The following is a 26141-nucleotide window of genomic DNA, read 5'->3' on the forward strand; positions in this document are numbered from 1 at the left end:
AAACATCAAAAAATTTACCTGAAGTGCCGATACTGTTAAAATATCCAACTCCTTTTTGTTTATTCTGAGATGGGTCACATGTAAGAATTCGTAAAGTATCTGAGAACCTAAAGAAGAAACAGGTAAAAGAAACAAAGCACCATTACACTGGAACTACAAGGCCTGGCTACAGAAAGGAAGCTGAATTCCTAATAGTTCCTCATTAAAATCCTTTGTTCAGCAGATAATTGTTCTAGGACATTTATTCCACATTTGCCCACAAAACCACGAACCTACACATATAAAAAATATGATTTGTCAATTAAAGAAAATAATTTTTTAAAGAGTAGGTTGGTGATTACTTATAATACTATCCTCAGTTACAGAATGGATCAGGGACTCTAGGACTGCTGAAGCCCTGTCTCCATGGTTTCACATCTCCAGATTCAACCAACTGCAGATCAAAAGTATGTTTTTTAAAAAACAATAAAAATAGGCCAGACGCAGTGGCTCACGCCTATAATCCCAGGACTTTGGGAGGCTGAGATGGGCTGATCACTTGAGGTCAGGAGTTCGAGACCAGCCTAGCCAACATGGTGAAACTCGTCTACTAAAAATACAAAAATCAGACAGGTGTGGTGCCAGACACCTGTAATTCCAGCTACATGGGAGGCTGAGGCAGAAGAACTGCTTGAACCTAGGAGGCAGAGGTTGCAGTGAGCTGAGATTTTATCATTGCACTCCAGCCTGGGTGATGGAGTGAGATTCCGTCTCAAAAAAATAAGTAAATAAGTGAAAATAAAAAATAATAATAAAAATAACAAAAGTAATACAAATTAAAAACAATATAGTATAACAACTATATGGCATGTGTACTGTATTAGGTACAGGTAATCTAGCAGGATTTACAGTATTATATATGGAGGATGTGTGTGGGTTACATGAAAATAGTACATCCTTTTATATCTGCAGATTTTTGTATCCACAGGGGTCTTGGGCTAATAATCACCCGCAGACACCAGGTGACGACTATATAACTCTATTCACCAAACATAAAGAGCCTTTGAATTTTTTGTTACAACAATTGTAGAGGTGTGACTTATAGGAAGAAATGAAGGAAGAAGGAGGGGTGAGAGCAAAGGAAAAACAGATTAAAATTAATGGAAAGAAAAGGTACTTTCATAATCATAAAGGATTTAGCCTTTATTTCAAGAAGTAAAATACCTGGTATTTACTTGGAATACACAAAAGACAAGGTAACTGTATTCAGCAGAAGAACCCTCCACCTCTATAAGATTCGTATTTAAACTGCGAAAGAAACGGGATTGGGTAATCGGGAGATTACCTGCACTTTAGGCTGTAGTTGCTTTTCCCATAGGAGCTAGAACTAACAATATTGCTTTTCGCACTTCTCCATAAGTGGTAGAAAGAATGTGACCTTATTCTGGTGCCAACAGGGGGTGGCAGGAATTATACAATTTGTACACTCCTGCTATGGCACTTCCCATTTTCAGAATCTCGGATACTACTACTGCCACCAACAACATTCACTGAGCAGATGCCAGGAGCTGGGCACAGCTGTAAATGTTTTACATGCACAATTTTAACTTTTTAAATGCTCTCGACAACTCCACAAGGTAGGTGTTAGTATCATTGCCATTTAAAAGTAGGAAACTCAGACCTTACTTCGGAGACATGTTATTAAAAGAACTCAAAGAGTACAAATATATATATGAAGAAAAACAATCCATCTTCCATCCTCCTGGGTAATGGCTGTTAACTGTATAACCTGATACAACTATCCCTACAGCAATGTATTTTAGACAATTACTAAAATTAATTTCTAGAGAACTTTTCCTTAAAATTATATTTAAGTGGCCGGGCACGGTGGCTCACACCTGTAATCCCAGCACTTGTGGGAGACCAAGGTGGGCAGATCACGTGAGGTCAGGAGTTTGAAACCAGCTTGCCCAACATGGGGAAACCCGTCTCTACTAAAAAATACAAAAATTATCTGGGTGTGGTGGTGCACACCTGTAGTCCAGCTACTTGGGAGGCTGAGGCAGAAGAATCGCTTGAACCTGTGAGGCAGAGGTTGCAGTGAACTGAGATCACACCACTGCACTCCAGCCTGGGCCACAGAGCAAGACTGTCTCAAAAAAAAAATTATATTTAGAAAGGCAAAAGGAAAAGAATTATGGCAAGTTGATGGTAATTTAGTCTGAACCTTAACCATTTTTTGGGCTGAAAAAGTTGCCAGCCTAGAAAAACGGGGAATGAAGGCAAATACAGTAAGTCCTCATTTAATGCCATGGACAGATTCTTGGAAACTGCAACTCTAAGAGAAATGACATCTAGCAGGTCTTTGAATAATGTTATTATGTTATAATAACGGCAGTCCCCAACCTTTCTGGCACCAGGGACCGGTTTCCCGGAAGACAATCTTTCCATGGGTGGGGCAGGGACGAGATGGGCTGGTTTCAGGCTGAAACTGTTCCACCTCAGACCATCAGGCATTAGATTCTCATAAGGAGTGTGCAGCCTAGATCCCTCCCATGCACAGTTCACAGCAGGGTTTGCACTCCTATAAGAATCTAATGCCACTGCGGATCTGGCAGGAGGCAGAGCTCAGGTGGGAAGGTGGTACTGCTCGCTCATTCGTCTACTGCTCACCTCCTGCTGTGGGGTCCAGTTCCTAACCACAGACCACTGGTCTGTGACCCGGCGACCACTGCCTTATAACATGGATGAGAAAAAACTGTATTCATCATACCTCACTTTGTTTAAAGTTCAGTTTCCAATAACTTATCAACATCAAATGGTGACTTGGTATAGTATTTCTGTTGAAAGATGACTTTCACAGATTTTATATTTTTTTATTTATTTATTTTAGTTTTTAGCAATGAGGTCTCACCCTGTCACCCAGACTGGAGCGCAGTGGTGCATTCATAGCTCACCGCAGCCTTGAACTCCTGGGCTGAAGTGATCCTCCTACCTCAGTCTCCTGAGTAGCTGGGACGACAGGCATGTGCTACTGTGCCCAGCCAACTTAAATACTTTTAAAAAATGATCAAAACATGGGAACCTAAAGTTTCAACAGTAGAACTCACAATAAATTCCAGAGTGTCAATATAATGGAAATTTTACAGAGGCATTAGAAGTTTTATTTACAATTAACTGTTGGCAAATTCTTAACAAAAATTCATAACATCAAGTAGAAAAAACAAATGACAATCATCTACATAATAATCTCAAGAATATTTTTTGAATAAAGGAGCTATACAAATTATATGTATGTGCATACATGAAAAGAAAATGAGGCATTTAATAGTAAAATATTTCCAAATACAATACCAGTAGTACTGTTTTTTTCTTTACACAAGTGATAATCATTTTAGAAAAACTGGAAAATATACTAAATATAATCCTAAAAAGATATACAGAGAAAATTAAGTGTTCAAATATACGTTTTACTATTATCTTTTAGCTAATGGAGAAAAGAGAAAAGTTAACTCAGAACCGTAAGAACTGGCTGGGCGCAGTGGCTCACGCCTGTAATCCCAGCACTTTGGGAGGCCGAGGTGGGCGGATCACCTGAGGTCAGGAGTTCAAGACAAGCCTGGCTAACATGGTGAAACCCCATCTCTACTAAAAATACAAAAATTAGCCGGGCATGGTGGTGGGCACCGGTAGTCCCAGCTACTTGGGAGACTGAGGCGTGAACCTGGGAGGCGGAGCTTGCAGTGAGCCGAGATTGTGCCACTGCACTCCAGCCTGGGCGACAGAGTGAGACTCTGTATTCCAAAAAAAAGAGCAGTAAGAACTGACTTTTTCTTAAGGTAGAATGAATTTAGATGATTTACATTGTAGTAATACACAATGCCATTCACTGTTTAATAAATATTCATGAATACGAAATGGTTTGATGCTGCTACTACATACCTGACATTGCTGACCAAAGAAGAGAGAAAATACTGATATTCGTCAGAAACATCCTTTGACCGCATAGGAAAAAATGTGTTATCTTCAGTAACCTCCAAAGCCACACGCTTTCCTATTTTTGATGATTTATATAGCCGAAAGTTTCTATTTCTTGTATAAACTCCTACATCAAAAATTAATAAAACAATATGAAAGCATGTTTTCTGTGATTAGTTTTATAGTCAGCAAATATTCAATTTTTTTATAGCATTAATAAAAGAAATAAGTATTTTCTGCATATAGCTGTAAACAAAATAAACCAAATTAAAGCACTATATAAATTAAAATAAATTGCAGTCAGCATGGAGGAATGCCACATTGTGAAATAGCAAACTCAATTATTCTGCAGCAATTCTGCAACTGAAACAAATGGAAAAGCTGGAGGCAGGAACTGGAAAGTTTGAGACAACCAGAGAGCTTCTAAGACAGTGAGGTTGTGCCATGCCAAATCCCAGAGAAAAGGGAAGGACCAAAATCAAATAAATATCTAGAATAAATCTAACAAAATATGGATAAGATTTCTATTCAGGAAATTATAAAACATTATAGAGAAAAATTAGAGAATCCCTAAGTAAATAGATGGGCCTACCATGTGCATAGATAGGAAGACTCAATATTATAAAAATGTCAACTCTCCCCAAGTTGATCTATAGGGTCAAGGCAATCCAAATAAAAATTCTGGCAGGATTTGTTTGTGTAAACTGGCAAACTGACTCTAAAATTTAAACAGAAGTGCAAAAGCTCAAGAATAACCAAGAAATTTCAAAGAACAAATTTAGAGGAATTGTTTTTCCTAGATATAAAGACTTACAACAAAACCATATTAGACAGTGTGGTGCCTATCTAATACATAAAACTGTATTAGACAGGAATAGATCAATAGAACAATGAAGCAGAACAGGGTCCAGAAACAGACCAAAATATATACAGCCACTGATTTATGGCAAAGGTGGCACTGCTGAGCAGTAGGTAAAGGACAGTCATTTCAACAAACAGTGCTGAGCCAACCAGATATTCACAAAAGAAAACATGAATCTTGACTGCTCCTCACTCAATAACCAAATCCTTTCCAAGTGGACTGTAAATCTAAACATAAAAGCCACGCCAGGTGCAGTGGCTTGTGCCTGTAATCCCAGCATTATGGGAGGCCATGACAGAAGGATCGCTTGAGGCCTGGGCAACATAGCAGACTCTGTCTCTACAAAAAATAAACAAATAAAAAATAAAAAAAGAGAGAGAGAGAAAGAGACAGAGAGGGGGACAGTGAAAGGAAAGGAAAGGGGCAGGGGAGGGGCGGCAGGGAAGGGGGAAGGGAAGGGAAGGGAAGGGAAAGGAAGGGAAGCGGAAGGGAAGCGGAAGGGAAGGGAAAGGGAAGGGAAGGCGGAAGCAAAGGGAAGGGGAAAGGAAAGTGAAGGGGGAAGAGAAGGGGGTAGGGAAGGGGCAAGGGAAGGGAAGGAAAGGGAAGGGAAATGACAGGGAAGAAGGAAGGGAGGGGGAAGGGAGGGAAAGGGAAGGGTTGAAGGGAAGGAGAAGGGAGGGTAGGGAAGGGAAAGGAAGGGAAGCGAAAGGAAGGGAAGCGGAAGGAAGGGAAGGGAAGAGGAGGAAGGGAAAGGGGATAGGTGGGAGAAGGGAAGAGAAGGTAAAGGGAAGAAAAGGAAGGAAGGGAAGTGAAGGGAAGGGACGGCGAAGGGAAGGGGAATGGACCGGGAGGAGGAGAAGGGAAGTGAGGAAGGGAGACTGAGGGAAGGTAATGGAGAAGGCTGGCCGGGGTAAAGGAGAACGGAATGACTGTGAGCGGGAGGGGAACATTGATTTAAAAATGTGGTCGCATGCACTTGTAGTTCTAGCTACTGCTGAGGCTGAGGCAGGAGAATTGCTTGAGCCCAGGAGTTCAAGGCTGCAGGATCGTACCACTGCACTTCAGCCTGGGAAACAGAATGAGACCTTGTCTCTAAAAAATAATGAATTAAACATAAACATAAAAGGCAAAACAATAAGCTTTTAGAAGATAAAGAAGAAAAGCAAAAGAATACCTTCATGGCTTTGGGATAGGCCAAGTTTCTTTAACAGGATGCAAGAAACACTGACCACAGAGGAAAACACTGATAAAATCAGACTACTTCTGTTTAATGACTTACGTTCCTCAAAGACATGACTAAGGGTGCAAAGACAACCACAAACACACACTACAGTTTACCCTTGAATAACAAGGGTTTCAGCTAAATGGCACCACTTATATGTGATTTTTTTTTTTTGCTTTCTTCTGTCTTTTTTTTTTGATACTGAGTCTCGCTCTGTTGCCCAGGTTGGAGTGAGTGGTACGAACTTAGTTCACTGCACCCTCTGCCTCCCAGGTTCAAGTGATTCTCATATCTCAGCCTCCCAAGTAGCAGGAATTACGGGCATGCACCACCACGCCTGGCTAATTTTTATATTTTTAGTAGAGATGGGGTTTCACCATGTTGGTCAGGCTGGTCTTGAACTCCTGACTTCAAGCAATCCACCTGCCTCGGCCTCCTAAAGTGTTGGGATTACAGGCGTGAGCCAAATTTTTTTCAACAAGTATACTGGAAAAATTTGGGGGGACTTACAACAATTTGAGAAAACTCACAGATGAACCGTATAGCCTAAAAAATTAGAAAACGTTAGAAAATAATTTAAAATAATTAGAAAAAGTTAAGTGTTCATGAATGCATAAAATACATGTAGATGGCTAGTCTAAGTTATCATTTACTGCCATAAAATGTACATAAGTCTGTTATAAAAAGTTAAAATTTATCCAAACATATGCACACCCTTGCAGACTGTACATGATGCCATTCGCAGTTGGGAAAAATCTAAACAAATGTAAAGATAGAGTATTAAATCATAACTGCATAAGATTAACCATAGTACATACTACACTACCACAGTAATTTCTTAGCCGCCGCCTTTTGCTATTGCAGTGAGCTCAGGTATCTGCCTACAACACGGCCTGATGCCAGTCCTCTCCATGTGAGCAGGTCATTACACCAATCAATTGCGTTTCAGTCAAAAGTGATCTTTGGCCGGGCACAGTGACTCACACCTGTAATCCCAGCACTTTGGGAGGCTGAGATGGGTGGATCACGAGGTCAGGAGATCGAGACCATTCTGGCCAACACGGTGAAACCCCGTCTCTACTAAAAATACAAAAAAAAATTAGTCGGGTGTAGTGGCAGGCACCTGTAGTACCAGCTACTCGGGAGGCTGAGGCAGGAGAATGGCGTGAACCCAGGAGGCGGAGCTTGCAGTGAGCCGAGATTGCACCACTGCACTCCAGCCTGGGCGACTGAGTGAGACTCGGTCTCAAAAAAAAAAAAAAGTGATCCTTGCAGTTCTCGCATATTTTTCACCGTGTTTAGTGCAATACTGTAAACCTCGAGTATTACCATGGGACCCATATGAAGTGCCACTCATGATGCTGGAGGTGCTCCCAGACAGAAATATCATGACCTTACAAGAAAAAGCTGAATCGCTTGACATGTACATAGACTGAGGTCTCAGCTGCTGTTGTCACCATTTCAGATGAACGATTCATCATGTAAAGAGATGACCTAAACTTATAGTAGCGATAAATACAGTACAGTATTGTAAATACAGTCCCTCTTCCTTACGATTTTAACATTTTCTTTTCTTTAGCTTACTTCACTGTAAGAATCCAGTATATAATACATACACGAAACATAGTGAATCAACTGTTTATGTTATCAATGAGGCTTCCGGTCAAGAGTAGGCTATCAGTAATGAAGTTTTTGGGAAGTCAAAAGTTATCTATGGATTTTGATCTGCACAGAGAAGTTGGTTCCCCTAAGCCCTGCATTGGTGAAGAGTCAACTGTATGTGATTCCAATTACACAGTAAAAGTACAGACAAAACTAACCCACAGAGTTAGAGGACAGAATAGTTGTTACCCCTGGGACAGAGGGAGGGGTCCTGACTGGAAGGGGGATGAAGTTGGGGGTCCTGGTCATCTATCTCTTGTCTTGGGTAGTGTGGTGACAAGGGGTGTTCATTCTGTAATCAATTATATATTTTTCTGTATAAATGTTATACTTCAACAAAAAAGTTTCTTAACAAGATTTCAGCATACACTATGAAATCTCTGAACCTTTCCAAGGATGGGTTAGGAAACGACTTTCCCATCCTCTCTGGATATGTAAGTAAATCCAGGCATAGGTATCAAGAGTACCAGGGAGATTTTCTTGCTAGTCCGGTAGCCTGACTTTCAAGGTTAGGTGTGCTGTGACCTGGGGTACTGTGTTATACTGGGGTAGAAGTAGAGACAGGTACTGGCCACTGCCGCTCACCCTGGATCAACTTCCTGTTATGCAGTCTGCCTCACTGACTGCAGGCTAGTCCCGCCCGGAGATGATATCCTGCTAATAAAGCAAAACTGTCAGGCTTGGAAGAAGGTGCCTCTGCCTGTGTGACTGCTCGACCTCACACTCCTCTGTCTTTCCAAGTTCTGGTGCTCGATTGCCAGGGGTGCCAGAAAAACATGAAATCCAGCAGGAACACGTCCCTAATCTCGGTACACTGTTGGCCTGGGAATCTGACCTATACCTTAAACCTACTTTCCCTCAGCCTTTACACACTGAAGCTCTCCAAGGTGTTCAAAGCCAGCAGCAAAAATATTGCTATCTGGCGGGTACAATGGCTCACTGTAATCCCAGCACTTTGGGAGGCTGAGGCAGATAGATCATGAGGTCAGTAGTCTCAGACTAGCCTGGCCAACATGGTGAAACCCCGTCTGTACTAAAAACACAAAAATGAGCCGGGCGTGGTGGTACGCACCTGTAATCCCAGCTACTCAGGAGGCTGAGGGAAGAGAATCATTTGAACCAGGGAGGCGGAGCTTGCAGTGAGCCGAGATCGCGCCACTGCACTCCAGCCTGGTGACAGAGCAAGACTCCGTCTTAAAAAAAAAAAGAAAGAAAGAAAGAAAAAGAAAAAACCTGCCACTGTCATGGCTTTTGAAATCACAAGCTAGAGCCTCAGTATAAAAATGAGGTGCAGTTCACCAAATGGGAGCTGTTGTGTTAGGGTCTTGATTGGCCTGTTGTTGAATCATGCTCAAGTCCTGTCAGCCCAGGGCTTCTGACATCCTCAGGCTCTGAGACCAAGGTCTAGCAAAGCCACACTGGGTTGAGAAACCACTGGTTTCAACACAGCACGAGAGCTGATGAAATGGGCCCTGCCACGACCACTGAGATATTGGGTGAGGAAAGCACCCAGGCTCACTGCGCCACATGAGTACTGCTTTTACACTGGGTCTGTTTTTTAAATGTCTGTACTCTGACTTAACCTCTCAGCAGTCCTGGAGGAAGCTGGTCCAACTGTTACTGTAAAACTCCCTCAACAGGAATCCTCTGGACATGCAGAGCAGAAGGCAGCCACAGCCATCCTCTGCTGGAGCTCAGGCCGGCCTGGACCCCGCTAGATCTCTAGAGAAAAACCTCAGAGATTCCCAGCACCTAACTCGCTGCTTGCATCCTGCTGGCGACTTGGGCAGTGGAGGAAGCGAGAATCCCAAGCACGGTGACGAGTGGGCACCAACCTGTCTCTCACGAAAGCACCAGGACCATCTGATAGAGACAGCTGTCAATCTTACTTACCAAGATCCACAAAAAGATGCTTCTCTCCCATGTTATTCTTCACAACTAGAAATGAAAGGTCAGGACTGCTTTGCTCAGCTGACCCCAGCCTCTCCAGTTTCTTTGAATTCAACGTCCAGCTTTCCCCTGTAGCCTTCTCCGTGAACATTTTGTTGAAAGAAAATCCTTGTCTTGCAGGTGCTTCCAAAAAATGGGGAAATCCGTGGCCTGTTGTCTCTGAAGTGCTATCATCATCTTCACTGCCAAGCAAGTCAAGAGCAGGCTGCAAAATTTTTCTCAAAAAATTACCTAAGGAAAAAAGCTGTTATGATTCACCTGATTCTTTTCCACACACCATATCTTAAGGTCTAGCCATGAATCCACACACAACAATTTTATACAGAAAACCATTTTTTAATTTCTGGTTTCAAAACCAAGTTGCTATAAATTGTTACATGCCACTCCTGTGACTTCCTTCCTTTCGTGAAATCGTTTACCTTTTCAAGTCCATTGACTTAGGAGCCTGGTGTCAGATGTAAACAAATCATCTTAGAAGGGAAAGTTCATTTGAGAAGACGTGTCAATGCTGCCGGTAGGGGCCTGAGCCTCAGAGGCTGTCATCCAGAAAACACTACTTATTAACACATACTGGGAGGACTTATCTTCACATTCAATGATTAAAGAATGAAGGGCCTTGTGCCTTTAAGGGATCATAATAATAATAATGAAGAATGAAGGTTTATATAAGAAAACTGCTGCTCAGCTAACAGACAGAAGCACTGAGGAAATCTCAGGGAGTCAGTGTGCTGGCAAATTTCTCAAGAGCTTATTTTCTCTCCTTTACCTGCCACGACATGCCCGGCAAACCCTGGCTTTCACAGCCGTCAGCTCCCAGGCTGCTGCTCCTACCTCTGCCTCAAACTGGGCACAAAATGGACTGGACTACGGCCTCGGAGCTAACATCCACAACAAAAGCAATTCGATACATTTACTGTACTTCAACATTTATTCTAAGAACTCTGAGTAACAGTAGTCCTATCTGTACCATGAAAAGTTGGTAAGAAAATCCAGAACTTCTTCGAACTCTCACATTTTACACCACGAAATCAAATAATTTGGCTATTAAGTTGCTTCATGTATACCAATACTCAAGAAATGCAATACTGTAAGAAAAATTTAATTTTAATCTGTAGAACTGTTATTGTTTAGATTCATTCTTCACTTTATTTACCAGAAAGGCTTGGGTCCTTACATTACAACAAATGCATGCTCTAAATTCAAAATTTTCTTTCTTCACATTAGATTTTATTACTTGCCTACTCAGCCAGCTGTGGTGGCTCATGCCTGTAATCCCAGCATTTTGGGAGGCTGAGGCAGGCGGATCACTTGAGGTCAGGAGTTCAAGACCAGCCTGGCCAACATGGTGAAACCCCTGTCTCTACTAAAAATGTAAAAATAAGTTGGACGTGGTGCTGGGCACCTGTAATCCCAGCTACTTGGAGGCTGAGGCAAGAGAACTGCTTGAACCTGGGAAGTGGAGGTTGCAGTGAGTCAAGATCATGCCACCGCACTCCAGCCTAGGTGACAGAGTGAGACTCTGTCTCACAAAAAAACAAAAACAAAACAACAAAAAAAATTACTTCCCTACTCAAAGAAACGAATCCAATTTCTTACAAAGCACTAAATGTCAAAATCAAAGCAAACACATTTGGTCTCCCAATGATATGCTGGTACGGGATGGATTCCTTCTGGAAGGAGGGAGGGAAAGTAAACACCACGTGGAAAGAAATCACAACACATCAAAGGGCAACAAAGCAAAATCTAAACCCAAACTGATAAAGCTAATCTTCCTGAAAACTTGCCACTTGCAGCTACTTGACCCCAGACAGTAAGAGAAGAGAGTGCACGGTTGCAGAAACGGAGGCAATGGCAGTGCTGGGGAGGCCACAGGCCTTGGAACCCTGGCATGGAGCAACCATGGCCAGGACCATGACATAAGGACTGTCACCAGCATCAATGCTAACACACTGGCCCCAGCAAACCACACTGCTTCCTACTTCCCTTCCAGGATCTTATTGCCCCCAACCCTCATGAGGACAGGAACTATCTTATTTGCTGGAAATAACTCAAAAGACTAGTCAGTCAGAAATTTGAGGTATGACAGCAAACTGGCAGAAGAGTATTTTTAGGCAGATCAAGAGCTAGGATCTCTTACATTTAACTGAATTCTCTTCTCTGAAAGGCTGACAACAGCAACTAGAAATGTCATCCAAAGATACACTAAGGGAAGAAAAAAGGGAAAATTCTGAATCACTTCATATTCTCTGCACTTCTGGCTCTGCCAGCTCCTAATTCTAGGGGAAAGGGGCTGAGGTGACAGCCCAGTTACAACACCTGATCACATCTCTCCAGCCACACTAGACCATTCACTGTACCCATTAGCCACACACTCTTATCTCCATAGCTTTGCTTATGCTGTTCTGACTGTAAAGCCTTTCTTACCTTTGACTATACAATGAAATCTTCTGAAAGCCCAGATGAATGCCATCTGCTTTCAGAAGATATCTGTAGCAAAAACTGCTGGTACCTCACAAATTTCTATTCTCTCCTTCTTCCTGAGCAAGAGATTCTCAGCTTTCGGCCTGTGGCTAATAGTCATAGGGCAGACGATGACCAGTAAACAGCAAGCAAAGAAATAGCCTATTTGGTGCTCTGCCTCCACACCCTGACAGCAGTCCCGCCTCACTATTCATGCATTCATTCGGAAGGGATTTACTCAGATACGACTGAGCAAGAAGGCCACACACTGCAGAAAGGCAGCAAGCACGGGGGCTGGAGTCAGAGACAGCTCAGTTTCTGTTTTGGCTTTGCCATCTGCCAGCTCTGTGACTTTGGTCAAATCTAAACCTTAGCATTCCCCAGCTGCTTAACAGGAATAACAGCACCTACCTTTTGGAGTTGCTATAAGGAGTAAACAAGAAAATGAAATTAAGGAATTAGCACAATGCCTGGCGCATGTAACTGCTTAAAAGACTTGGTTGTGCAGCCTTAGGACAAGTCCCTAAAGGTACTCATTAATACCTTCTGGATCAATGCATGAACAGTAAGGAGGACCAGGTGAACAGACCGCGTCGTGTGAGGCGGCCGCATCAGCAAGTGCAAAGGCCCAAGCACTGCAGCAAATGTGGCCCATGACAGGAGCTGAATGAACAGGGCAGGGTGGCGGGAGATGAGGCTGCCAACTTGTATTTATTATTGCTGTTATTATTCTTATATTAATAATATTAGTAATGTTATTGATAATGATATTTTCATTATGGGCTAAGCTCTGGAAATACAAAAGGAAGAAACAGTCCCTGCCCTAGAGAAACATTAAGTAGAATAGAGGAGATGACAAAGAAAACAGGAAATGACCATAGGAAGTGGTAAATGCTTTGACACAATAAGCTCTGGACGTTCTCTGCAACCCAGAGGAACACTAATCTAAGTAAGGCTTAGGGTTTCAGATGTGACAGAAACAGCTTCTCACACGGTTTGATGGTGACAGAGTCCTAACAGGCCAGGGGCTCATCCCTGTAATCCCAGCACTTTGGGAGGCCGAGGTGGGCAGATCACAAGGTCAGGGGATCAAGACCATCCTGGCTAACATGGTGAAACTCTGTCTCTACTAAAAATACAAAAAATTAGCTGAGCGTAGTGGCACACGCCTGTGGTTCCAGCTACTCGGGAGACTGAGGCAGGAGAATCACTTGAACCCAGGAGGCAGAGGTTGCACTGAACCAAGAACGTGCCACTGCACTCCAGCCTGGGCGACAGAGCGAGACTCCGTCTCAAAAAAAAAGTCTCACTTTCACTGTTCTCCAAGCCTCTAAATCCATTTTTGGGGTTTGGATGGGTGAGTGTGTTTCTCACAGGATTAGGGAGACAGACCGAGGAGGAACGTCCAGCTGAGCTAACAGGAAACAGGCAGGTGACGAGAGCCTTGTGAAAACAGCATGCTGGGTTTCTGTGGCCACCTTCCCCTAATTCAGAAATCAGGTTCTTGACTTTCATGCCAGTGCTTTAGTGACTATGTCCACACCTTTTATTCTAGGTGGCTGTGAAACTCTAAGACACTAGTAGCTCTGAACCGAATTACCTGTTACCTGAGCTTCAGTCAATCATCTGCTGTTTGGACCCTTGCCCTACCCTGCTTTGATAAGCTCTGGGGATTTGGCTTCCGTTCAGACCTTCATTATGGTGTTCCCACTCTACCTGTGTTTCTCCTTTGGACTGACTTAATGTTTAACACCTGGGCCTCTATCTCGAAATGCCCAGGACTGAGATACATAATCTAGTTTCACTTTCAGACTTGTCCCTCTAGAATTATCCCAACCCTGAAGCTCTGCCTGAAACAATAAACAAGCCATCTTTGCTACAACCTGGGACCAAAGCCCCAAAGCAAGGCCGAAGCAAAGGTCAGAAATCCAGAAACGAGATTGCAGATAAGGCTTGACATGGAAAGGCCTCTCATGAACTTTCCAGGAAACTGAAATAAATCCTGTTGGAGCAGAACCCACTATTTGGACATGGATAGCCATCCCAGTCTCTATGATTAGAGATGCAAATGCCAAAGAAGTCCTGAATAGGCTGATGTGTCTAGAACAGAAAGGTCTAAAGCTAAAGGAACATCTTAAAAACATGAAGAAACACATTGCCATTTTTTTTTTTTTTTTTTGAGACAGGGTCTCACTCTGTTGCCTAGGCTGGAGTGCAGTGGTGTGATCTTGGCTCACTGCAACCTCCGCCTCCTGGGTTCAAGCAATCCTTGTGCCTCAGCATCCCGAGTAGCTGGGACTACAGGCATGCACCACCATGCCCGGCTAATTAGTAGAGACAGGGTTTCGCCAGCTTGCCCAGGCTGGTCTCAAACTCCTAACCTCAAGTGATGCACCCACCTTGGCCTCCCAAAGTGCTGGAATTGCAGGCGTAAGCCACTGCACTCGGTGCACATCGCATTTTTTAGGATAAGTTAATGATCATAAAAGTTTATACGTATGCACAAAATTTTAAGAGGAACAAGAACATATGAGTTTTGAATACAACTCCATGATTTTTAAAAAGCAGTATACTTACCAACATGAATGTTATCTTTAAATGCCACATCATGGAGCTGAAATATTAAATGCCGGCTGAATTTCTCATCAGTGCTAGAATCCAAGTTCAAAACATCTTCAGCTGAGCAATTAACACCATATAACTCTCGAAGTGCTTTACACACATACTAAAAACACAAGTAAAATGCAAATAATTTATATTTTTTGTCTTAAAATTTTTCTATGAGCAATAAGCATCTCTTTAAATATAATCTATGAGTTAAAAAGTCATTAATTTCTGATCAGGTGTGGTGGCTCATGCCTGTAATCCCAGCACTTTGGGAGGCCAAGGTGGGCAGATAACTTGAAGTCAGAAGTTTGAGAGCAGCCTAGCCAACATGGTAAAACCCAGTCTCTACTAAAAACACAAAAATTAGCCAGGCATGGTGGCGGGTGTCTGTAAATCCCAGCTAGTCAGGAGGCTGAGGCAGGAAGATCACTTGAACCCAGGAGGCGGAGGTTGCAGTCAGCCAAGATGGTGCCACTGTACTCCAGTCTGGGTGACAGAGTGAGACTCTGCCTCAAAAAAAAAAAAAAAAAGTCATTAATTTATTTTGTAATGGTTTTAATTACCAGAAAGGGTCTAATTCATACTGAGCCTGAATTCAGCTCTAAGAATACAGCCTCTGAGACTACATGGCACTGAGCATGAAGGCCATGCACAGTAGAAAGGCAGCAAGCACTGGGGCTGGAGTCAGAAACAGCTGTGTCAGTTTTGGCTTTGCCATCTGCCAGCTCTATGACTTTGGTCAAATCTAAACCTTAACATTCCCCAGCTGCTAAACAGGAATAACAATAGCAGCTACCTTTTGGAGTTGCTGTAAGGAACAAACAAAAAAATGAAATTTTTAGCACAGTGCCTGGCACATGTAACTGCTTAAAAGCCTTGGTTGTGCAGCCTTAGGACAAGTCCCTAAAGCTTCAATCTTCTCATTTGCAAAATGAAGCTACTAAGAACTACCATGCAATATTATCTTGACATGAGCAAAAATGTTTATGAACTGCCGTCACTTTAGATATCTAAAAGTTAGGCAACAAATTGTATTTTTAATAATGTTTTGGCATTCTTATACCACCACACTCCCCTCATGCTCTCTGGCTGTACTCTTCTGTAAATTCCCACTTTCTCAGAGAGAGCTTCCTTGATTTCCCTCTCTACATCAAATTCCCCCATATACTCTTTCTCTCTTTGTAGACTTACACAGCTACAATTTTAGGTTGATTTATGTGATTAGTTTGACATGTTTTATCTGTATTACAGAGGCTCTTCCTCCATATTTGTTCTCTCCCTCTGTAGAAACACACTCCCAATTTTTAGCTAGATTGGAGGCCATCCAGAACAGACTACATTTCCCAGGCTCCTCTACAGCAGGGTGTGGCCGCTAAGTCGGCCAATGGGATGTGAGAAAGAAAGTATGCCATTTCTGAGAGATCCTCTAACAGGGAAAGGGCATGCCCTCCCCTGCTCCATTTGTACTGACTAGAATGCAGACACAGCGGTATGAGCCATCTTGGATAATGGAAGAAGGCAACATCTTAGGGACAGCAAAGCAACAAGCCTAGTCCCTAACAGTATGGAGCCACAGTAGATATTACTTGGGGGAGAAACTGGTTTCTGTCTTGTTTAAGCCACTTTAATTTTGGGTCTTTATTATGGCAGCTAAATCTATCCTAATTTATTATCCTCTATTAGACTACAAAGTGTATGCCATCAGAAATTATGTCTCTTTGACTTTTGGTAATCCTAGTGCCTAGGCACGGTGCCTGACACTTAGTAGAGACTAAAAACTGATGAATGAAGTCAACTTCTGTACTTTCAGAGCCACAGAGAATAAATTTAGTGACACTTTAGGTAGGACAAGTAATCATATACTCCTAAATTCTCTTTCCCAAGATTAACTTTAATTAAAACTTTAAGTTACTTAAATAATTAAATTATAAAATCCAGGAGTTAAACTTATATGATTGGATAATGTTGCCCTGAAATGTGGTCCTAATAAAATACATTAGCACCAGAATTCATTCTAACTGGGGAGAAGTGGCTTATTGAAATGTGCCAGTTTAGCCACTGAACCAAAGGGTATTTTACATTATCACCAATTATTATTAACCATCTGCTAAATTAACATAATAGCTAACCTAATTATGCCTCCTCACAGTAAGACTCAAAGGAAAAAGTACTTACTGGATTATAAACTTATTGCATACAAAGTAACCAATAAATGAAATTAATTTCAATGCAATCATTATAAAAAGCATTATATTAAGTAATCCAATGAGAACAGTTCTATCAACATGGTAAACATGTTAAATAAAAATGCTGTATAATTTTGAACTTAGATTTATACAGTTTCTTCCAACAGTTTTGCTGATGCAAAAGATTAGCTGTTCAAGACTCATTTGGAAAAAGTGGTATAAAGAATAAGGAGAAAAAAATTCTAAACATCTACATAGCCTTTGCCGTACCAGTGTTTATTAATAGTGTTACAAATGAAATTTGCTCCAGTGTTCATTAGAAATGTTTCTAGTTTCTAATGCAATGTGGTACTTCTTTGTTAATATGTAATGTTAAGTGGCAGTGAAAATCTCTGAATCGAGGTTCCTTGTAGCCCACGGAGAAACTACACAAGAAATCTTACTTTAGACTATAGAAGAAAGTCAATATTTATGAATTATTAAAAACATAATTAGGCCAGGCACCATGGCTCACTCCTATAATCCCAGCACTTTGGGAGGATGAGATGGGTATATCACTTGAGGCCAGGAGTTCAAGACCAGCCTGGCCAACATGGCAAAACCCTGTCTCTACTAAAAATACAAAAATTAGCCAGGTATGGTGGCACGCACCTGTAATCCCAGCTACTCAGGAGGCTGAGGCAGGAGAATTGCTTGAACCTGGGAGGCAGGTTCAAGCAATTGCAGTGAGCTGAGATTATACCACTGCACCCCAGCCTGGATGACAGAGTGAGACTCTGTCTCAAAAATAATAATAATAATAATAATAACAACAATAAAGGTTAAAAATTAAACAATTTACCAGCTGTAATGAAATAAGCATCTAAATTTATTTTTAAGGGTTCAATGGCTATTTAAAGAAAAACATAATTTGGGGGTTTTTTGGGGGGAGGTGGGGGAATTTATATATATTTATTCTGCTTCAAAGCCAGGATAAAGCTAATATTCTGTATATTTTTTAAACAGCATTCACATACATTTTCAAAAAGATTTAAAATCAAGCATGTAGAGGTCCAACAGAGAATACTAGCAGATATTCTTTATCAAAAACATTTTAATTTGGATATATTTTAAAAGTTACAAAATGGGTAATCTATAACATTATTATTCGGTTAACATTTAAAAGAAAAATAGCTAGTCAATAAGTGTCAGTACCTACACTTAGGCTGAAGTATAGTCAGTACAATTTTAACACAACTTCCTGTGATACAATCTGAAAATTTTTTTGAAATAATCCTAATAGAACTTAGCTGCACAAGTCCATGCTATTCCTTTTATTAGTAACTTCCTGGTTGACACAGCTAAATCAAAAATAAAGAGCTACAATATTTTTCTCTTAGTTAAAACCAGTGATAACTATATTTATAGACAAGGTTTTACCAATACTGGCTGTAGGGCCTTGAATAGGAATTCGTTTCGTCTGGGCCTTAATTTCCTCATTTGGAAAGGGAGAAGATCAGATGATTTCCAAAATTCCTGCAAGCTCCAAAAATCTGATACTGTGGCCGGGCGCGGTGGCTCAAGCCTGTAATCCCAGCACTTTGGGAGGCCGAGACGGGCGGATCACGAGGTCAGGAAATCGAGACCATCCTGGCTAACACGGTGAAACCCCGTCTCTACTAAAAAAAAAAAAAATACAAAAAATTAGCTGGGCGAGGTGGCGGGCGCCTGCAGTCCCAGCAACTCGGGAGGCTGAGGCAGGAGAATGGCGTAAACCCGGGAGGCGGAGCTTGCAGTGAGCTGAGATCCGGCCACAGCACTCCAGCCTGGGCGGCAGAACGAGACTCCGTCTCAAAAAAAAAAAAAAAAAAAATCTGATACTGTTTGTAGTCAGTGTTCTTGAGGTTCATCTTAGTACCCAATTTTTACAGTAAAAATTATTTTGCTTGGCTTTTACCAAAGTTAGCTATTTGTAATGGAATTCAGAGAATTAATATATAATTTTAATATATAGAAAATTTCCAAACTGACATCTTTTTCAAAGCATGTTTTTTTTACCAGATAGTAAAATCGCAAACTATATGAACATAAATTGAACTTTCCTTCCTTTTCACAGTTTACTCATAGAAGTAATATTAAAAAATCAAAGTCAAAAGGAACACTAGCAAGAAAAAGAAGAGATACAGAACAAGCATATTATGTAGGTTGAATTCACTGAATGAATAAGCCAATGAAGAGCTGAATAGATAGAAATAAGGAAAACGTGAGTCGGCCATTTACCTTGATGAGTAATGCAACCATGTTTTTCCCATCAGCTCCTGGGTTGGCAGGTTTGTTAAATTCCAAATCAAAATAAAGCTTGCACACAGCATTTTCAGGAATAACTTCATAGCAGTGTAAGAGATTTTTTCTAAATTGAATAATTCAAGATTGTTAAATTGATATCTTATACCTTTATTGATTGATTGATTGAGACTGAGTCAGCACTGTTGCCCAGGCTGGAGTGCAGTTGTGTGATCTCGGTTCACTGCAACCTCCTCCTCCTGGGTTCAAGCGATTCTCCTACCTCAGCCTCCCGAGTAGCTGGGACTACAGGCATGTGCCACTACACTTGATTAATTTTTGCATTTTTAGTAGAAACAGGGTTTACGCCATGTTGGCCAGGCTGATCTTGAACTCCTGGCTTCCGGTGATCCACCTGCCTCAGTCTCCCAAAGTGCTGGGATTACAGGTGTGAGCCACTATGCCCGGCCTCTATCTTATTCCTTTTAAATCGTGGCAGTTTCTCTTACATTGCAAGTACTGTGTTAACTGTGCTTTCACTACATACAAGTATGAAATAAGAACATGATAAAGTGAACTGTTCACCATAGGTTTACGGCTCATCGTGTCAAGGGTTTCCATCAAGCAAAATGCAACAATTATATCCTGTAACATTATTTAACTGGAAAATACAGTCAATCTTACAGTGCTATTGATTTACAGATGAGTTTGATATTGTGTAATACCTCTATATTTGTTTTTAGTGTCACCATCAAACAAATTTTCTTTGAAAAAAAAATGTTATTTTCAGGATGTCATATTCTTCGGATTCCATTAATTTTCCATGAGAATTTTTAAATTCTGTATTTTCATTGGAAGATAATATTTTAAAAATTGGTTAAAAAATTCTGAATCACCTGACTTTGATAAGCTCTCAATGCTCATGTTTGCAGTTACATTCTTTCTGGCATTAAGAGGAATGACTTTGACACAGGTTAAATAGGGAGAGATGCTGACTTAATTTGCAAATGATAATTTGGACTAAAGTTCAGATGGCATCCTATACAAATTAAGGACTTGTAGTAATTTGAAGAGGGAAAAGTTATGTGAAAATTGTATCATCAGGTGGCACAGGTAGTGGAGGAACTCAACACACACATACATGTACACCCATACACATCCTGGAGCAGTCAGTACCATATTTACATTGCAAGATGAGACAGTTTCAGCAAAACATCTGTCACATTATCTTAATGATTTTCATTCAACTCTAACTGGTGTTGCATGTATATAAACATAAATCCAGTTTCATATTTGAAGCTACTTAGCAACATTCGAATAAAAGTATTCTAAATCAATATAGGGCATACATAACAATTTACTCTCCTTTTCCATACATTACACAAGTCTGAGAAATACTTGAATACAGCTGGGCATGGTGGCTCACGCCTGTAATCCCAGCACTTTGGGAGGCCGAGGCGGGCAGATCATCTGAGGTCAGGAGTTCGAGACCAGCCTGACCAATATAAAGAAATCCCGTCTCTACTAAAAATACAAAAATTATCCAGGCATGGTGGCAGGTACCTGTAATCCCAGCTACTCGGGAGGCCGAGACAGGAGAATTGCCTGAACTCAGGAGGCAGACGTTGCAGTGAGCCAAGATCACGCCATTGCACTCCAGCCTGGGCAACAAGAGTGAAACTCCATCTCAAAAAATATTTAAAAAATAAAAAAAAAAAGAAAGAAAAAAGAGAAATACTTGAATAGATCACTCAGTTAAAATAAAGCTAATAAGCCAGGTGCAGCGGCTCACACCTCTAATCCCAACACTTTGGGAGGCCGAGGTGGGTGGATTACCTGAGGTCAGGAGTTAGAAACCAGCCTGGTCAACATGGTGAAACCCTATCTCTACTAAAAACATAAAAATGAGCCAGACATGGTGGCAGACGCCTGTAATCCCAGCAACTCAGGAGGCAGAGGCTGCAGTGAGCCAAGATCATGGCACCGCACTGCAGTCTGGGCAACAAGAGTGAAATTCTGTCTTAAAAAAATAAAAAATACAGCTAATAACAATTTAAAATAGTAATAATAAAGTCAAGATAAAGCAGATATTTCTTTATTACTAGGTAAATAACATACATATTCCTTTGTGATTAATAGTATAATTTAATACCTGTTTGCAAAAGAGAGATTTCAAAACTCCCTTTGAGTACACACATATATTTGTGTACGTGCATAATTATTTTCTCCCAGCACCTGGTGAGATACTCAAGCATTGCTATGACAAGAAAACTCCAGATTTCAATTCTAAGAGTAAAGGAGCAACTAATAGTGTGGTCACAAACTGTGGAGGCCAATTCAGCCTGAACGAATTTCACCAAAATTCCTAGGCAAAGGAAATGGAACTCTAGCTTAATGTGTGGTTCTGCTGCATGCTACCTACCTGGATTTATAGTAAAACCAAAATTCAGCATAGGTTGTCACAAGGTAAATACGTTGTCCATCTCCTACTTTGTATTCCAAAGCAAATACGTGAACATCCTAAATAAAATCAAAAAAGAATTCAGAAAAATTCACAAAATGCAAACCTAAACTCAACTGTAGCTATTGAATGTTCATAAAGAATTTTTCATTCAAGTTTTCAGAAACTGTAATTTGAACATTCGTATTATTAAATACAAGACAAATAGTCACTAGGTTTATGCCATTCAAAATCTAATTATACCTATTTTTTAATCATTCATATAAAAGGTGAAAACAATTAGAATATGCAGACCGAAGAGAAAAAAGGAGAGAAACCACTCTTAAAAATATTACTCATTTGACTTCCTATGATAGTTTTATTTCTTATTTTATGAAATTAAACTTATTTTTTAATGATTTGGGCTAAAATTAATTAGTAAATTCCCTAGTACATATAAAAATGTATGCAGGATACTTTTTTTTGTTTTGTTTTTTTGAAACAAGAGTCTTACTCTGTTGCCCAGGCTGGAGTGCAGTGGCACAATCTTGACTCACTGCAACCTCTGTCTCCCAGGTTCAAGCAATTCTCCTGCCTCAGCCTCCCAAGGAGCTGGGATTACAGGCGCCCACCACCACGCCTGATTAATTTTTTGTATTTTTAGTAGAGATAAGGTTTCACTATGCTGGCCAGGCTGGCCTCGAACTCCTGACCTCAAAGTGATCTGCCTGCCTTAGCCTCCTAAAGTGCTAGGATTATGGGCGTGAGCCACCACACCCAGCCGGAACCATTTTTTTAAAGGTTAATTACTGTGATAGTGGTTTAAATATAATTGTTCACGCCTCCTGCCATAAAGTTTCTTCTAATAGAGGAATGCATCCACAAGTTATTTTGTTTCCTCTCAGCTAAAGGTAGCTGGTGAGCATATTTTTCTTTTCATGAGTGAACAATCACAGGACTCAGTTACTTAACCCTAACAAAAATCTTTTTGAAATAAATTTTACAAACTGGTGATTAGCAAGTTCAACAAGCATACCCCTATCTATATCTTTTTAAAATTCAAGTTCAGATGAATCTGTCAGTGTTTTAATTGCTGCTGCTTGAATTAGGTTTACCCAAAATGACTAAGAAAGGTATATCTTAAGCCATTCTCATGAGATTTGAGTAAGCATATCCTGACTAGAGAAAGAGAGGTCCTTCTAAAACTTCCAGCACTTGGAGCTTTTAGACAGCAACAGTGATCAGACTCACAGTACATTTCTGCTATCATATATGCATCTTATCTTTTCTTTCACATTTCTTTATATTCCTCACAGTGCCCATGAAAAAAAGAATGTGAAATACACATCTGTTGCTTGATTTAGTGATTTTTATTTTTGAGCACCATGTTCTTTGAAAGGTTGACACTCCTTTCTCCGACTTGCTTAATGTGTTGAAATAAATATGGCTCCCCGCCCTCTAAGCATAAAGCTTCATTTAAATGTTATTACAATTTTTAAAATCTAATGGGCACTGGTTGTGTCATTCTTTTTCATTACTAATATAAATTAGATGGTAAATGATTCACAGGGATATTTTTCCTAAATCACATGCCATTTAAGATTCCCATTAAATTCTCTTGGTAGAATACATGGCCTGAAATGAAGACAAATAATAGATTTTTAAAAAAAACTGAAATTATAAGGAAGAAGAAGAAGAAAGAAGAGGAGGAAGTGGAAGAGGAGGACAAAGAAGAGGAGGAGGAGGAAATTACTTCTTTACAGCTTTTAACAAAATTAAAAGCTTGAGCTTGTCGACGAAATAGTCTCCAAATGGAGGGTGGCTCCTCTGGCTTGGACAGTCTTGGTCTATACACTGAGGACAGTGGTTTCCTCTCATAATGAGATGCTCGTTCTTCAATTTGCTTCAGTTTTTCTTCCCATTTTCTGTTCATTGGTTCAGAAGTACGGAGAGAATAAACCCTATCCCATGTAATATTTCTATCAATTACTACTAAAACAAACAACAAACAAAAAGGCCATTAATTTCTTTATTTAGAATATATTTTGTTTGATAAAGTTTCAAAACTCACTTCCTGACACTTATTTCCTTGTTTATTCTTTGCATGAAGTTTTACCACAGACCGAGAGCAAGGATGGTTATCAGAAATTCTTAGATCCTGGTTCTTCCTCTAACGGTATTATGACCTTGGACAGGTTAATGAAGCTCCCTGAATCTTATTTAATCAACTGAAAAATAGGAATCAATATTATCTTGAGTACTTTATATACTTACCTTGAAGATAAAGGTCAAAAGACACAAGCAAATGATCTCTAAATTACAAAGCCTCATGTAAATATATGTGTTTTTTGTATCATTATGGTTTTTACTATAACCATTTTACTGTATCACATGCTATGACCTTGTCCACCATTCTTGTGCTATTATTTCTCAGGGTAGAATTCATTTCTAGATACCAATGTACAGCTTTTAGTTCCCTTTTCCTTTGTTTCTGTCCATGTCTCCTCTTCTGTCTCAATACAACTTTTAGTTGGGAATATGAATGGGAATTACAATATTGGCTAGTCTTGGATGTCTATAGTAATGGATGATTTTTCTTTCTATATAATACTTCCATGTCAACCATACCAGAGTAAGGATGCCAGGCAATAATTTTCCAATTTGGGATTATAATTCATTTACAAAAGAAAAAGAATAGGTTTTTAGAAGAAGAGTGGGAAAACTTTCACTCTAGATTAAAAACAGCCAAATCAGCCACAAACCCCTTGCCACAAACTCCTTGCACCTAAACTCACTCTCATACTGACCCTCAGCTTGGCCATATGACTTGTTTTGGGCCAACATCACACTGACAAAAGTGAAGCAAGCAGAGGTTTAATGAGTGCCTTTGCAGCAGACTTGGTTATCCTAAAACCCTGCCCTGAGATTGCCATGCCATAACTCTAGCCTCATAGAGGATGAAAGTCCACATGGAAAAGAACCAAGGAATTGCAGCCAACAGCCAGCATAAGCAGTCAGATACGTGAGTTGGGCCATTCCAGACATCCAGCCATCATCTGAATTCAATGCATTAGTAAGCCTGAGTCCCACAGAGACCTACCAAACTGCCCAGCCAACCCACAGAGCTATAAGAAAAAATAAATTTGGTTGTTTTGTCTTTTTTAAGCCAGTAAGTTTGGGGCTGGCTTTGACATAGAAACAGGTAATTAATAGAGTTCCTCTCTTCATTAATATCAACTTTGCCATAATTTACCTATGTGGAAAACAGATATATTAGGGCTTAAGTGAAATAATATGTACTAAATCATTTAACAGAACACGTTTGTGCTTATTGAGTTGATAAACATCATCTTGAATTTTAGCAGAAAACTTAGCAGCAACACAAACTCATTGGCAAATGAGTATTTCCTGGAAGGAAAACCAGAATCTCCCTAAAAGATTAAGAGAGGGGGCCAGGCGCGGTGGCTCATGCCTGTAATCCCAGCACTTTGGAGGCTGAGCCGGGTGGATCATCAGGTCAGGAGTTTGAGACCAGCCTTGCCAACATGGTGAAACTCCATCTCTACTAAAAATACAAAAATCAGCTGGGCGTGGTGGTAGGCACCTGTAATCCCAGCTACTTGGGAGGCTGAGGCAAGAGAATAGTTTGAACCAGGAGCAGAGGTGCCAGTGAGCTGAGATCGCACCACTGCACTCCAGCCTGGGTGACAGGGCAAGAATCCATCTCAAAAAAAAAAGATTAAGAGAGGGTAGGACGGGCGCGGTGGTTCATGCCTGTAATCCCAGCACTTTGGGAGGCAGAGGCAGGCGTATTACCTGAGGTCAGGAGTTCGAGACCAGCCTGACCAATATGGTGAAACCCCGTCTCTACTAAAAATACAAAAATTATCCAGGCGTGGTGGCGGGCTCCTGTAGTCCCAAATACTTGGGAGGCTGAAACAGGAAAATTGCTTGAACCCAGGAGGCAGAGATTGCAGTGAGCTGAAATTATGACACTGCACTCTAGCCTGGGCAACACAGCAAGACTCCATCTCAAAAGAAAAGAAAAAGGGCAGGGGTAGAACATCATGACCTTGTTAGAAAAAAACAAAGGCATATTATCCACAGATTTCAAATCTGACATCAATCATAACAGACCTAAGAAAGATTATTCTCTCAGAGTTCTACCTAATTCACATAAAAATTATAAACTAGGAAACAGAAATATAATTCTAAAGGTACTAACATAAATTTCATAACAGGTATGCTTAGGAAAAATATCAATTCAACTGGATTGAGGAGATGAAGCAATTTTTGTAAAAACTGCTTTGGCCGGGCGCGGTGGCACACCTGTAATCCCAGCACTTTGGGAGGCCAAGACAGGCAGATCACAAGGTCAAGAGATCGAGACCATCCTGGCTAACACGTAAAACCCTGTCTCTAATAAAAATACAAAAAAAATTAGCCAGGCATGGTGGCGGATGCCTGTAGTCCCAGCTACTCAGGAAGCTGAGGCAGGGGAATGGCGTGAACTCAGGAGGCGGAGCTTGCAGT

The 26141-nt window shown here is 40.7% G+C and overlaps 1 protein-coding gene across 14 annotated transcripts in view; it reads right to left on the minus strand.

Moving 5' to 3' along the window:
- PRIMPOL (primase and DNA directed polymerase) overlaps positions 1 to 26141 on the minus strand; it is a 42810-nt gene that overhangs the window by 11620 nt on the left and 5049 nt on the right. For 3 of the 14 annotated variants that reach the window (XM_010377926.2, XM_010377925.2, XM_030918692.1), the window contains exons 3-9: positions 23362 to 23600; positions 21591 to 21688; positions 19166 to 19295; positions 14691 to 14838; positions 9597 to 9884; positions 3922 to 4084; positions 19 to 107 (exon numbers count right to left, since the gene is read on the minus strand). In XM_010377926.2, the coding sequence (XP_010376228.1) occupies positions 19 to 107; positions 3922 to 4084; positions 9597 to 9884; positions 14691 to 14838; positions 19166 to 19295; positions 21591 to 21688; positions 23362 to 23541 (1096 nt within the window). In that variant the 5' untranslated portion in view covers positions 23542 to 23600. Of the gene's footprint in view, positions 1 to 18; positions 108 to 3921; positions 4085 to 9596; positions 9885 to 14690; positions 14839 to 18325; positions 18528 to 19165; positions 19296 to 21590; positions 21689 to 23361; positions 23601 to 26141 lie in introns of those variants that run through there. The other 11 variants (XM_030918701.1, XM_030918689.1, XM_010377928.2 and 8 more) reach the window with 8 other exon arrangements.

Source organism: Rhinopithecus roxellana, chromosome 2, assembly GCF_007565055.1.
Source record: "Rhinopithecus roxellana isolate Shanxi Qingling chromosome 2, ASM756505v1, whole genome shotgun sequence".
NCBI lineage: Eukaryota > Metazoa > Chordata > Mammalia > Primates > Cercopithecidae > Rhinopithecus > Rhinopithecus roxellana.